The sequence below is a fragment of the Macaca fascicularis genome, chromosome 20, assembly GCF_037993035.2.
Source record: "Macaca fascicularis isolate 582-1 chromosome 20, T2T-MFA8v1.1".
NCBI classification, from domain to species: Eukaryota; Metazoa; Chordata; class Mammalia; order Primates; family Cercopithecidae; genus Macaca; species Macaca fascicularis.
In genome coordinates this window covers 52,774,050-52,785,774 of record NC_088394.1, presented here as the reverse complement: position 1 = coordinate 52,785,774, position 11,725 = coordinate 52,774,050, and the positions used below count along the sequence as shown (strand labels likewise).

Below are 11,725 nucleotides of genomic sequence, written 5' to 3'. Positions count from 1 at the left end.
CGCACAGTCCCCTGAGTGCAGCTTGGTGGGCTCCCTGGGTCCGCCCCTTTGGCGCCCGCTCGCACGGGGAGGGGCTGTGCTGCCAGAAGTACTCCGTCCCTGCCACCCTGAGGGCCATTTCCCATTCCTAGGTGGTCGCGCTTTCCCCAACCCCTTCTCTCCTCTCGCCCTGCAGGGTCACCATCAGCTTCGACTCTCCCGGGTCCTTACGCAGCTCCATCCTCGTGCTCACCTTCTTCATTGGCTGGAGCGGGGAGCAGAGCGAGTGAGCCTTGCGCAGATGAACGGCAGTGGAGGTGACTTTTGCTTTTCCCTCGCCCTCCCCCTGCATTGCCTGTACCTCTTCCTACCTAGGACCCTCAAACTCGTTGCCTCTGTATACAGAACATGGCGACCACGGGTCAGCCTCTCTCTCTTCCCTCCATGCTCCTCCTCTGAGGTGATGGCGGGCACACTTGTCAGTGTCCTCCTTTTCATATAGTTCTCTGGGACTACCCCAGGCCTACCGGCCACCCCACTGCAGGATGGCAGTTTTAAAAATGAGGGATGTCCTCCAAAGAGGATGACTTTAGGTGACATGCAGACCCTGCTTTCAATCAAGGAGAGAAGTGGATATTTCTCTTCAATGTTCTTATAGTGTAACATTTAGAATGAGACAGACCTCTTTAAATCATTCATTGTTTGAACACTCCCAACAATCCTAATGGGAAATACTATTTATGAACCCGTTTTACTAATCTGACAACTATAACAAAAAGTTTAAGTAACTTGCTCAACATCGCAGAGCTGAAAACTTGTCACTGATTTGAATCTAGCCAGCCTCTTAAGAGAAGGTGTCCAAGATCAAGCCTTCCTTGGGCCCAAGTTTGTTGTCAGCACTTCTCTATTGAGGGATTTATTTATTTATTTATTTTTTGAGAAGGAATCTCCCTCTGTCAGCCAGGATGCAGTGCAGTGGCGTGATCTCAGCTCACTGCTACCTCTGTCCCCAGGGCTCAAGCAATTCTCCTACCTAAGCCTCCAGAGTAGCTGGGATTACAGGCGTGTGCCACCATGCCCAGTAATTTTTGTATTTTTAGTAGAGACCGGGTTTCACCATGTTGGCCAGGCTGGTCTCGAAATCCTGACCTCAGGTAATCTGGCCTCCTCGGCCTCCCAAAGTGGTGGGATTACAGGGGTGAGCCACCGTGCCCGGCGTTTTCTGACTATCTTCTAGGTGTGGAATAAAACTGATTTTCATTTTCCCTGGTGGAAAAGTGTTTGCTTTAAATAAAAAATAATATTCAAGAAAATATCAATCACTTCAATGTTTTATGTTAAGTAAAATATAGTACTGTGAGTGCAGAAATGAGATTTTTTTATCTGACATGAGGCATGAAATCTTATATCTCTATGTCCCTAGAGTTGATTAATATTATATGGGAAGAGCAAATGTCCCTTTTGATCACAGGACACATGTTCATGTAGTAGATGAGAATAACAGGATACACAAATGAGCGTATCTGGCCTGGCTGTTTTGTCTGTGAGTAAATAAATATCCCCCATGCTATATGTAATGAGGAAAAAAAAAAAGGAGCAGTTAATGTTATAGATGACTCGCCCCTGGCCAGGTGCCATTTTAAGTTCCTTACATGAATCAAAACTTTCAATTTTACAAACCAGATGTTATTATACTCCAGCTGATGAGACTGAGACACAGAGGTTGTGTCACACACATAGTGGCAGAGGTGGGATTCATACTCATACAGTCTGACTGCAGCATCATGTCCTTACCCCGTGCTCTATGCCACCAAGTCAACACAAAGATGAGGACGCCGAATGTCTGGCTGGAGGCAGCAGTGGAAGCACGTTGAGTTAGCGATCAGATCCCTGTGCATAGCCGTGACCTCTCTGGGCTTCAGTTGCTACCTCTCAAGCCAAGAGCAAAATTTGTTCATCTCCAACGTCCCTTATAGCTTTGAACTGAGACGGACAGGGCTCGGCATCCAGGGATGGCATGATCTGCCAGCTGTGGACAGGGCCAGAGGCCTGCTGTACCATAGGTTCATTCATCCCTTTCCTTCTCAGCTGTGTGGCATTGGGCAGGTTGTTTAATTCCTCTGAAAGATGACTCAAGCACGCCAGCCCCTGAATATTTTTTGTCCCTGTCCTGAAGCTTGTGACTTTCATTCAACAAGTTGCATGAAAGTCAAATGACATGAAGAATGGGAAAGGATTGTATGTGTGTTCAAATGTTGGGGCAGTGTCTTATCACAGAGGACTTTCTGCAGGAGGACATCCACACTCCTCCTGGCACTGGGTCAGCCAGGGATGCAACCCCTCCACAGCATCCCATCCAGAGCAATGCTTCCAAACCAATGAGCCTTTCTTCAAGAGCAAGTTAGGATTTAACGATATCTTTTTCCAAGAAAGTCAGTGCAGAGAGAATGATCATAATCACTATTGCTTATTAAAACCTAGGCAGCTGCCAGGCCACTCTCTCTCTCTGTTTTTGTTTTTTGTTTTGCTTTGTTTATGTTTTTTGTTTTGTTTTGTTTTGAGATAGGGTCTTGTTCTGTTGCCCAACCTGGAATACAGTGGCGCGATCTTGGCTCACTGCAACTTCTACATGCTGAGCTCAAGTGATCCTCCCTACTCAGCCTCCAGAGTAGCTGGAACCACAGGTGTATGGCATCACGCCATCTAATGTTTGTAATTTTTGTAGAGACGGGGTTTCTCCATGTTGCCCAGGCTTGTCTCAAACTCCTGGGCTCAAACAACCTTCCCACCTCTGCCTCCCAAAGTGCTGGCATTACAGGCATGATGAGCCACTGTGCCTGGCCCACTCTCTCATTTAATCCCTGCATTGAGAATAATCTCCTTTCTACAAATGAGGCACTAGATGCTCAGAGAGTTTGGGTGACTTGCCCAAATCACACAGCTAGTAAGTGGTGGAGTGGGCTGTGAACTAGGACTGCCTGACAACTAAAACTATGCCCTAGGTGTTGGCTGCCTTCTGAAATCGCTTCACAGGAAAGCAGCAGGTAAGTGTGGTACTGACTTCTAGGCAAGGAGACTCACCTTCCTCCTCAGGGATTGAACATCAAATAGCATCCCCCCGACAAATGGAGGGACTAACTTGTCATCAATAAGACATCCAGGACTCTTTCCTTCCTGAGGAACATCTCCACACTCAGACAGTTGTACAATCTGCCATAGCTGTGTTCTGAGAACTTCAGTAAATAAAGTATTAGCAATTGTGGAGATGATGAAATCAAAAGCAAAATTCCAAAATAACTTCATCTGCAACCCACAATCACAGTGTCTTGCCAGGAGCATGCTGGTTTGAAATAGTCAAGGGCTGGAGCTTGAAAGAGGAACAACGTCAGCCTGAACTTGGGAGGAATTTCCAAAGATTCAGAGCCAAGTTCCAACAGGGAGCTCTCAGGGTTCAGCGAGTGTCCTGAGTGTGCTGTCTGTGACGCTGGCTAGGCCAAACCTGATGGTTCCTCATGAGAATGTCCTGCCCTGTGCTGCTGAAGGTGTGTGGTCCACAGTGGGGCCAGTCTGCTGTTTCCAGTCTGCAATACAAATCATCCATGAACATATGTACAGAGTTTGTAAATCTTCCATTTTTCTGTTATTTGTGTATTTATTGAGTTTTTTTGTGTGTAAAATGTTACAAGTGGGTTCTATATTTTGTGTTTCGTTATCTTCATAATTAATATTGCTTTATTTACAAAGGTTTAGATCTGGGATGGATAGAAAATGAAAACTGTCTCTTCGCCTTGGAGTGTGAGAAGCCCCGTGTAGGATTCAAGCAACTCAGGCATTGGAATCCACCCACTGTGGTCACTTTCAAGCCTAAAATCTGCTGAGGAACTGAACTTGGTCAGGGAAACCTGAGAATAAACATGAGGAATGGAGAAGTCCCTATGCCACATTTAACATGATTGGAGCTGATAGCGTATGTCTCCATCCTCATATGGAAGCATGATCCGGCACAGTGCAGGTGCATTTTACAGAAGATGGAGGTCTGTGATGTAACTGGGCTTGCCTGAAGGCACTCAGACTGTTAGACGCTCACATTTCCATCCAGAGTCCAGTCTCTAATCTCCCAGTTCAATCTCCCACCCCAGTCCCTTATTCCCAAAAAATACAACAGGAACCAGAACCAGAATCAAGTCTGTGTTTAATTATTATTCACATATTTCACAGACAAAAGGAATGTAGCAAATGGGTCGTGGTTGTAGAAAACAAAATCCTGGATTTTACGTGTCATTCTGTTTTCATCTGACAGCAGGGCAGTCCCGACCTCAGGCGCAGCAGCTGCACTTCTCTGACGCCCCTTTGCAGATACAGCCCTGGGCACACTTGGCACAGCCCAGGGGGCAGCAGGAGCAGCAGCCTGGGGAAAAAGGGAGACAGAGGTCGCAGCAGACTTGACCAGGGAGCTCCCTGTCCCAACAGCAGGCCTAACTTGAGCTCAGACCCCAGCACCCGAGGATCCTTAGTTCAGGATGGTGTGGCTTTGTCAGGAGACAATTGGTGGATGTTGAGGTGAGTCTTCCTGTGAGAGACTGCCCAGCCCCACAGGAGCCCTGGACAGGGCAGAAGACTGGAAAGGCAGTGATGGCCTAGGCGGACAAAGGAAGGCCAGTTCCCCAGAAGCACACACTCAGGGCCAACCTTGGGTTCCCTCCCAACCTTAGCCACAGCCCCAGATTCCTGGAGATGGCCCTGCACTCACTCTTCTTGCAGGAGGTGCATTTGCACTCTTTGCACTTGCAGGAACCAGGGCAGGCACAGGAGACACCTGCAAGGAAGAGCAAAAGCCAGTGAAAGGTGAGTGAGATGCAGAAGGTACAGCAGTGGGTCAATGAGTGTCCAGTGTCCCTTCGTCTGTGCAGGGCCAGCCCTCAGAGCTCCTTTCCCACTCAGCAGAGGAAGAGAAGCCCCTTCATGCTGGGAAGGCCAAACACCCTCCTGTTTTTATTCAAAAGGAAAGTCCCAGGCTCCAGGTCCAGCCCGGGAAGACTACAACTTCGACATTCTGTCAAGAACCCCGAAAAGGCAATGTCCCCTCCTATCCAATGCCTCCCATCCAATCCGGCGGCTCAGAGCCTGGTTAGAGCATTGAGGCTCAGCCAGCAGTCTCCTGACCAACGGGGTGATGTGGAGCAGGACAGCCTTGAGTCTCAAGACCCTCAGCTCTGATATAGAGGCACAGGGAGGAGGGCAACTGCTCTCAGGAGCTTGGCCAAGAGGAAAGAATAGGAAAGAATCTTTCTCAAGGAAGAATAAAGGAGTCACCTTCAGCTCAGATCGCAAAACGCGACCTCCTCAAACCCAGGGACACTCTCTGTGGTGTCTGGGAATTTGGCATTCCAAGGCACAGAACCCGGGCGTCCCTTACCAGCGGCGCAGGAGCATTTGGGGTCCATCGCAACCTGAAGCGAGACTGGAGTTCCCAAGCGAGAAGGGAAGAGGGAGTGGAACACGTGTAAGATGTGGTGAAGCGCAACAGTTGGCGGCTCCTTTTGTAGTCAGGGGTAGGCGCCGGGAGCAGAGACCCCGCCCCGCCCTTGCACCGGACCAGCTGAGTCCAAGCCACCAGTAGTCCTGGGCTGGGCTGTGTGCAGCAGAGGTGCCGGGCGCAAAGCACCCTGAGTGCAGGTTGGTGCACACCGCTGGCCTCCGCCTTTCGCACCGGCTCGCGCGGGAGGCGTTGTGCACCCGGATTAGCTGCTTCTTTCACCCTGCCCGGTCTGCCCAATTCCTTGAGATTACCTGCTACTCCCCCACCCTTGGCGTTCCGCACGGCCCGAGACCCTGACCTGCGTGCGCCCCACACCCCGAAGCCTGCCCACCCCCTTGCCAACAGTTAAGCCTTGCAACCCCAGTCTCTTGTTCAACTGTCTGGATTGGCGGGAGCAGGGAGCATAGCAAGGGAGTAGTGTGCAAAGGACAGGCGGAGGATGCGACCTTCGGATCTCTGGCACTGCCTGTCCCTTTCCCCTTCCCCTCCTCAGTTCTTGTGCCACATTTCTCCTGTGCACAGCTACTCGGAAGACACAAGGCCCTGTCTCCCTCCCATCAAAGTATGCTTATTCATATCCCTCTATGTCTCTGTTTTGCTTCTAGGACTGACCTTGATGCTTGGTTTTGTTTAAAGATTTCAAGCAGTGAAGAGATGAATATACCTGGGCCATACATAGGGAAGCTTCATCACTGACCTCTCTCCCTTGAGAAGCTGACAGGATTCACACCCAGCAGTGCCACTTCCCAGCCCCCTGACCCTGGGCTAGTGGCTTGAACTCCTTGTATTGTCATTGTCCAGATTAGGAATACGGGTTCACGAATAGAACTCATGTCCATTTAGGGTTGCTGTGAGAGTTCAAAGATAGAAAGTGACTAAATGGTCAAACACGGACCTGTGTAATGTAGAGTAATAGTAATATGGAAGGAAAAATAACCAGCTCTCTTGCTTTCTAATTTAATGCAGGATCTTCATATCACCTTCAATGATCCCTCTTCTGGGGACATCTCACACATTCAAAACTGCCATCCTGTAGTGGGGTACCTGGCTAGGCTGTGGGGAGACCCTGGAGAGATTTATGCAAAGGAGGACCTGGACAAATGTGGCCCATTTAGCCCCTCAAGAGTGGAGAATGGAAGAGAGTGAGGCAGAGCCCTGTGTCTTCTGTGTTGCTGTACACAAGAGAAATGTGGCCAAAGGACTGAGGTAAGAACCGGGACAGGGCAGATAAGGCCAGAGATGTGAAGTTTGCACCCTTGGCCTGCCTTTGCACACTACTGCCTTGCTGTGCTCCTTGCTTTGTCAGATCCAGAAAGTGGAGCACAAGACTGGGGTTACCCTCGACTCCAGGAAAGACTTAGCTATCGACTTGAGACCTGGGCGTTGGTGGGGGTGGGGGGAAATCCAGAATACTGGGGTAGGCGGAACGACAAGGGGCGGGTGTAGTAGGCAACTTCAGGGAAGCTGGAAGGCCCGGTAGGGTGAGAGAAGCCGCGCACCCGGGTGCACAGCGCCTCCCTCGCGAGCCATTGCAAAAGGGGCGATCCTGCGGTGTGCACCCAGCTGCGCTCAAGGAACTTGCACCTTGCCCATCTGCTGCGCACAGCCCAGCCCAGAACAGCTGGCGGTGCTGACTCGGCGGGGCGGGTGCAAGGGCGGGGCGGGGCGTCTGCGCCCGGCCCCCTTTCTTGACTATAAATGCAGCCGCTGGCTGTTGGGCTCCACCACGCCTTCCACGTCCACCACTGCCTCTTCTCTTCTCGCTTCGGAACTCCACTCTTGCCTCCTGTTGCAATGGACCCCAACTGCTCCTGCGCCTCTGGTAAGGGGCGCCCGGGTTCTGCGCATTGGGATGCCGAATTCTCAGACATCATGGAGAGTGTCCCTGGGTTTGAGGAGGTCTTATTTTGCGATCTGAGCTGAAGAGGACTCCTTTATTCGTCCAGTGCTTTCCTTTGGCCAAGCTCCTGAGAGCATGTCCCTCCTCCCTGTGCATCTGTGTCAGAGTTGAGGGCCCTGAGGCTCAAGGCTGTCCTGCTCCATGTCACCCGGTTGGTCACAGGGCTGCTGGCTAAGCCCCAGCTCTCTAACTTGACTCTTAGCAGCTGGATTGGAATGGAAGCATTGGGTAGGAGGGGACATTGCCTCTTCTGGGTTCAGGACAGAAAGTCGAAGTCGCAGTCTTCCTGGGCCATATAGGAGCCTGGGACTTTCCTTTGGAATACAAATAGGCGGGTGCTTGGTTTTCCCAGCACGAAGGGAGAGGACATGGCCCTTCTCTTCCTCTGCTCTTAGTGGGAAAGCAGCTCTGAGGGCTGGGCCTGCACAGAGGAGGGGGAACCGGACAATTATTGACCCACTGCTGCACCTTCTGCATCTCATTCACGCCTGCCTGGCTTTTTCTCTCCTTGCAGGTGTCTCCTGCACCTGCCCTGGCTCCTGCAAGTGCAAAGAGTGCAAATGCACCTCCTGCAAGAAGAGTGAGTGCGGGGCCATCTCCAGGAATCTGCGGCTGTGGCTAAGGTTGGGAGGGAACTCAAGGCTGGCTCTGAGTTCATGCTTCTCAGGAACTGGCCTTCCTTTGTCCCTGTAGGCCATCACTGCCTGTCTAGTCTTCTGGCCTTTCCAGGGCTTATGTGGGGTGGGGAAGCTTTCTCATAGGAAGACCCACCCCAGTGGCACCAGTTGTCTCCTGACAAGACCATGCCATCCTGAAATGATGGTCCTCTGGGGCTGGAGGCAGGGATGGAGACAGGCCTCTGTTCGGGCAGGGAGGTCGCTGGTCGACTCTGCTGTGACCTCTCACTCTCCGTTCCTCCCCAGGCTGCTGCTCCTGCTGCCCTGTGGGCTGTGCCAAGTGTGCCCAGGGCTGCATCTGCAAAGGGGTGTTGGACAAGTGCTGCTGCTGCGCCTGATGCTGGGACAGCCCTGCTCCCAAATATAGATTGATTAGTAAAATCCAGGATTTTTTGCTTTTTTGATACAACCTTGACCCATTTGCTGCATTCCTTTTCCTGTGAAATATGTGAATCATAATTAAACACTTAGACTTGATTCTGGTTCTGGTTCCTGTGTGTTTTTTGGAATAAGGGACTGGGGTGGAAGATTGAACTGGGAGTTTAAGAGACTGGTCTCTGGATGGAAATGTGAGCCTCTAACAGTCTGAGCACCTTCAGGCAAGCCCTGCTAACTCACTGAGCTTTATCTTCCACAAAATGCACCTGCACTGTGCCGGATCATATGGGGACAGGCAACGTACACGATCAGCTCAAATCATGTTAAATGTGGCACAGGGACTTCTCCATTCCTCATGGTTATTCTCAGGTTTCCCTGCCCAAATTCAGTTTCTCAGCAGATTTTGGGATTGAAAGTGACCACAGGAGGTAGATTCCAATGCCTGCGTTGCTTGAATCCTACACGGGGCTTCTCAAACTCCCTGGTGAAGGGACAGTTTTCATTTCCTACCCAGCCCAGACCTACACCTTTGTAAATAAAGTAATATTAATTATGAAGATAATGAAACACAAAATACGGAACCCATTTTTTACATGTTACACAAAAAAATCAATAAGTACATACAGAAATAACAGAAAAATGGAAGATTTAGAAATTCTGCACATTTGTTCATGGATGATTTGCATTGCAGACTGGGGACAGCAGACACAGTCCACGACATTCTCATGAGGAACCATCAGGCTTGGCCTAGCCAGCGTCACAGACAGCATAGTCAGGACACTCGCTGAACCCTGAGAGCTCCCTGTTGGGAGTTGGCTCTGAATCTTTGGAAATTCCTCCCAAATTCAGGTTGAGTTTGTTCCTTTTTCAAGCTCCAGCCCTTGACTACTTCGAACCAGATACTCCCGGCAAGATGCAGTGTCAGCATGGGTTGCGGGTAAAGTTATTTTGGAATTTTCATTTTGATTTCATCATCTCCATAATTAATATTAGTTTATTAACAGAAGTTCTCAGAACACAGCTATGGCAGATTGTGCAGCTTGCTGAGCGTGGTGATGTTCCTTAGAAAGGAAAGAGTCCCTGGATGTCTTATTAATGACAAGTTAGTCCCTCCATTTGTGGGGGGGATGCTATTCGATGTTCAGTCAAGGAAGAAGATGAGTCTCCTTGCCTAGAAGTCAGGACCACACTTACCCGCTGCTTCCCTGTGAAGCGATTTCAGGAGGCAGCCTACACCTAGGGCATAGTTTTAGTTGTCAGGCAGTCCTAGTTCACAGCCCACTCCACCACTTACTGGCTGTGTGGTTTGGGCAAATCACCCAAACTCTCTGAGCATCTAGTGCTTCATTTGTAGAAGGGAGATTATTCTCAATGCAGGGATTAAATGAGAGAGTGGGCCGGACACAGTGGCGCATGCCTGTAATGCCAGCACTTTGGGAGGCAGAGGTGGGAAGGTTGTTTGAGCCCAGGAGTTTGAGACCAGCCTGGGCAACATGGAGAAACCCCGTCTCTACAAAAAATACAAAAATTAGATGGCGTGATGCCATACACCTGTGGTCCCAGCCACTCTGTAGGCTGAGATAGGAAGATTGCTTAAGTCCAGGATATAGAGGCTAGCCAAGATTGTGCCACTGCACTCCAGGCTAGGCAACAGAACAAGACTGTCTAAACAAAAACCAAAACCAAAGCAAACAAAAAAAGAAAATGAGACAGTGGCCTGGCTGCTGCCTAGGTTTTAATAAACAGTGGTGATTATGATAATTCTCTCTGCACTGACTTTCTTGGATGAAGATACTATTAAATCCTAACTTGCTCTTGAAGAAAGGCTCATTGGTTTGGAAGCATTGCTCTGGATGGGATGCTGTGGAGGGGTTGCGTCCCTGGCTGATCCAGTGCCAGGAGGAGTGTGGATGTCCTCCTGCAGAAAGTCCTCTGTGATAAGATGCTGCCCCAACATTTGAACACACATAAAATCCTTTCCCATTCTTCATGTCATTTGACCTTCAGGCGACAAGTTGAATGAAAGTCACAAGCTTCAGGACAGGGACAGAAAATATTCAGGGGCTGGCGTGCTTAAGTCGTCTTTCAGAGGAATTAAACAACCTGCCCAATGCCACACAGCTGAGAAGGAAAAGGATGCATGAACCTATGGTACGGCTGGCCTCTGGCCCTGCCCACAGCTGGCAGATCATGCCATCCCTGGATGCCAAACCCTGCCCATCTCAGTTCAAAGCTATAAGGGACCTTGGAGATGAATAAATTTTGCTCTTGGCTTGAGAAATAGGAACTGAAGCCCAGAGAGGTCACAGGTATGCACAGAGATCTGACTGCAACTAAATGTGCTTCCACTGCTGCCTCCTAGCCAGACTTTCAGTGTCCTCATCTTTGTGTTGACTTGGTGGCATAGAGCAGGGGGTAAAGACATGATGCTGAGGTCAGCCTGCATGAGTGCAAATCCCACCTCTGCCACTATGTGTGTGACATAACCTCTGTGTATCAGTCTTATCAACTGAAGTATAATGATATCTGGCTTGTAAAATTAAATGATTTAATTCATGTAAGGAACTTAGAATGGTGCCTGGCAAGGGGTGAGTCATCTACAACATTAACTGTTGCTTTTTTTTTTTTCTCATTTTACATAGCTTGGGGCTATTTATTTACTCACAGACAAAGCAGCCAGGCCAGATGTGCTCACTTGTGTATCCTGTTATTCTCATCTACTACATGAACATGTGTCCTGTGGTCAAAAGAGACGTTTGTTCTTCCCATAAAATAGTCATCAACACTAGGGATACAAAGCTATAAGCAAGATTCCATCCATGCCTCATGTCAGATCAAAAACAGTGTCACTTCTGCACACACAGTCACTGTATGTTACTTAACGTACAACATTGAAGTGATTAATATTTTCTTAAATATATTTTTATTTAAAGCACACTCTTTTCCAGCAGCGAAAATGAAAATCAGTCTTATTCCACACATAGAAGACAACCAGAAGTATAAATGTGTTGTATGTCTGTGTATATATATTACAGTTATAGATTGCTTCTGTCACAGCTCATGGTTTAGCTTGTGGCTTGACATTGTTTAAAAGATGTCCAGCAATAGGGAGATGCTGATGACAGTCCTGGGCCAAAGGAAGGCCTGATCATGGACACTTTCTCTTGAGAGGCTGGCTAGATTCAAATCAGTGGCAACTTTTCCATTCTGTGATGTTGAGCAAGTTACTTAAAGTTTATGTTATAATTGTCA

The 11,725-nt window shown here is 49.1% G+C and overlaps 2 protein-coding genes across 2 annotated transcripts; one reads left to right on the top strand and one right to left on the bottom strand.

The window, feature by feature from the left end:
- Positions 1–4,155: 4,155 nt before the first annotated feature.
- On the bottom strand, positions 4,156–5,494 carry LOC102141421 (metallothionein-2). The gene is made up of 3 exons (XM_005591985.5): positions 5,396–5,494; positions 4,730–4,795; positions 4,156–4,387 (listed from the first exon to the last, which is right to left on the bottom strand). Exons 1-3 carry the CDS (start codon positions 5,421–5,423, stop codon positions 4,296–4,298), a joined length of 186 nt encoding a protein of 61 aa, XP_005592042.3. The 5' UTR covers positions 5,424–5,494; the 3' UTR covers positions 4,156–4,295.
- Positions 5,495–5,678: 184 nt separating this feature from the next.
- LOC102142606 (metallothionein-2-like) lies at positions 5,679–8,572 on the top strand. The gene is made up of 4 exons (XM_005591989.5): positions 5,679–6,080; positions 6,485–7,340; positions 7,933–7,998; positions 8,342–8,572. Exons 2-4 carry the CDS (start codon positions 7,217–7,219, stop codon positions 8,431–8,433), a joined length of 282 nt encoding a protein of 93 aa, XP_005592046.3. The 5' UTR covers positions 5,679–6,080; positions 6,485–7,216; the 3' UTR covers positions 8,434–8,572.
- Positions 8,573–11,725: the final 3,153 nt, after the last annotated feature.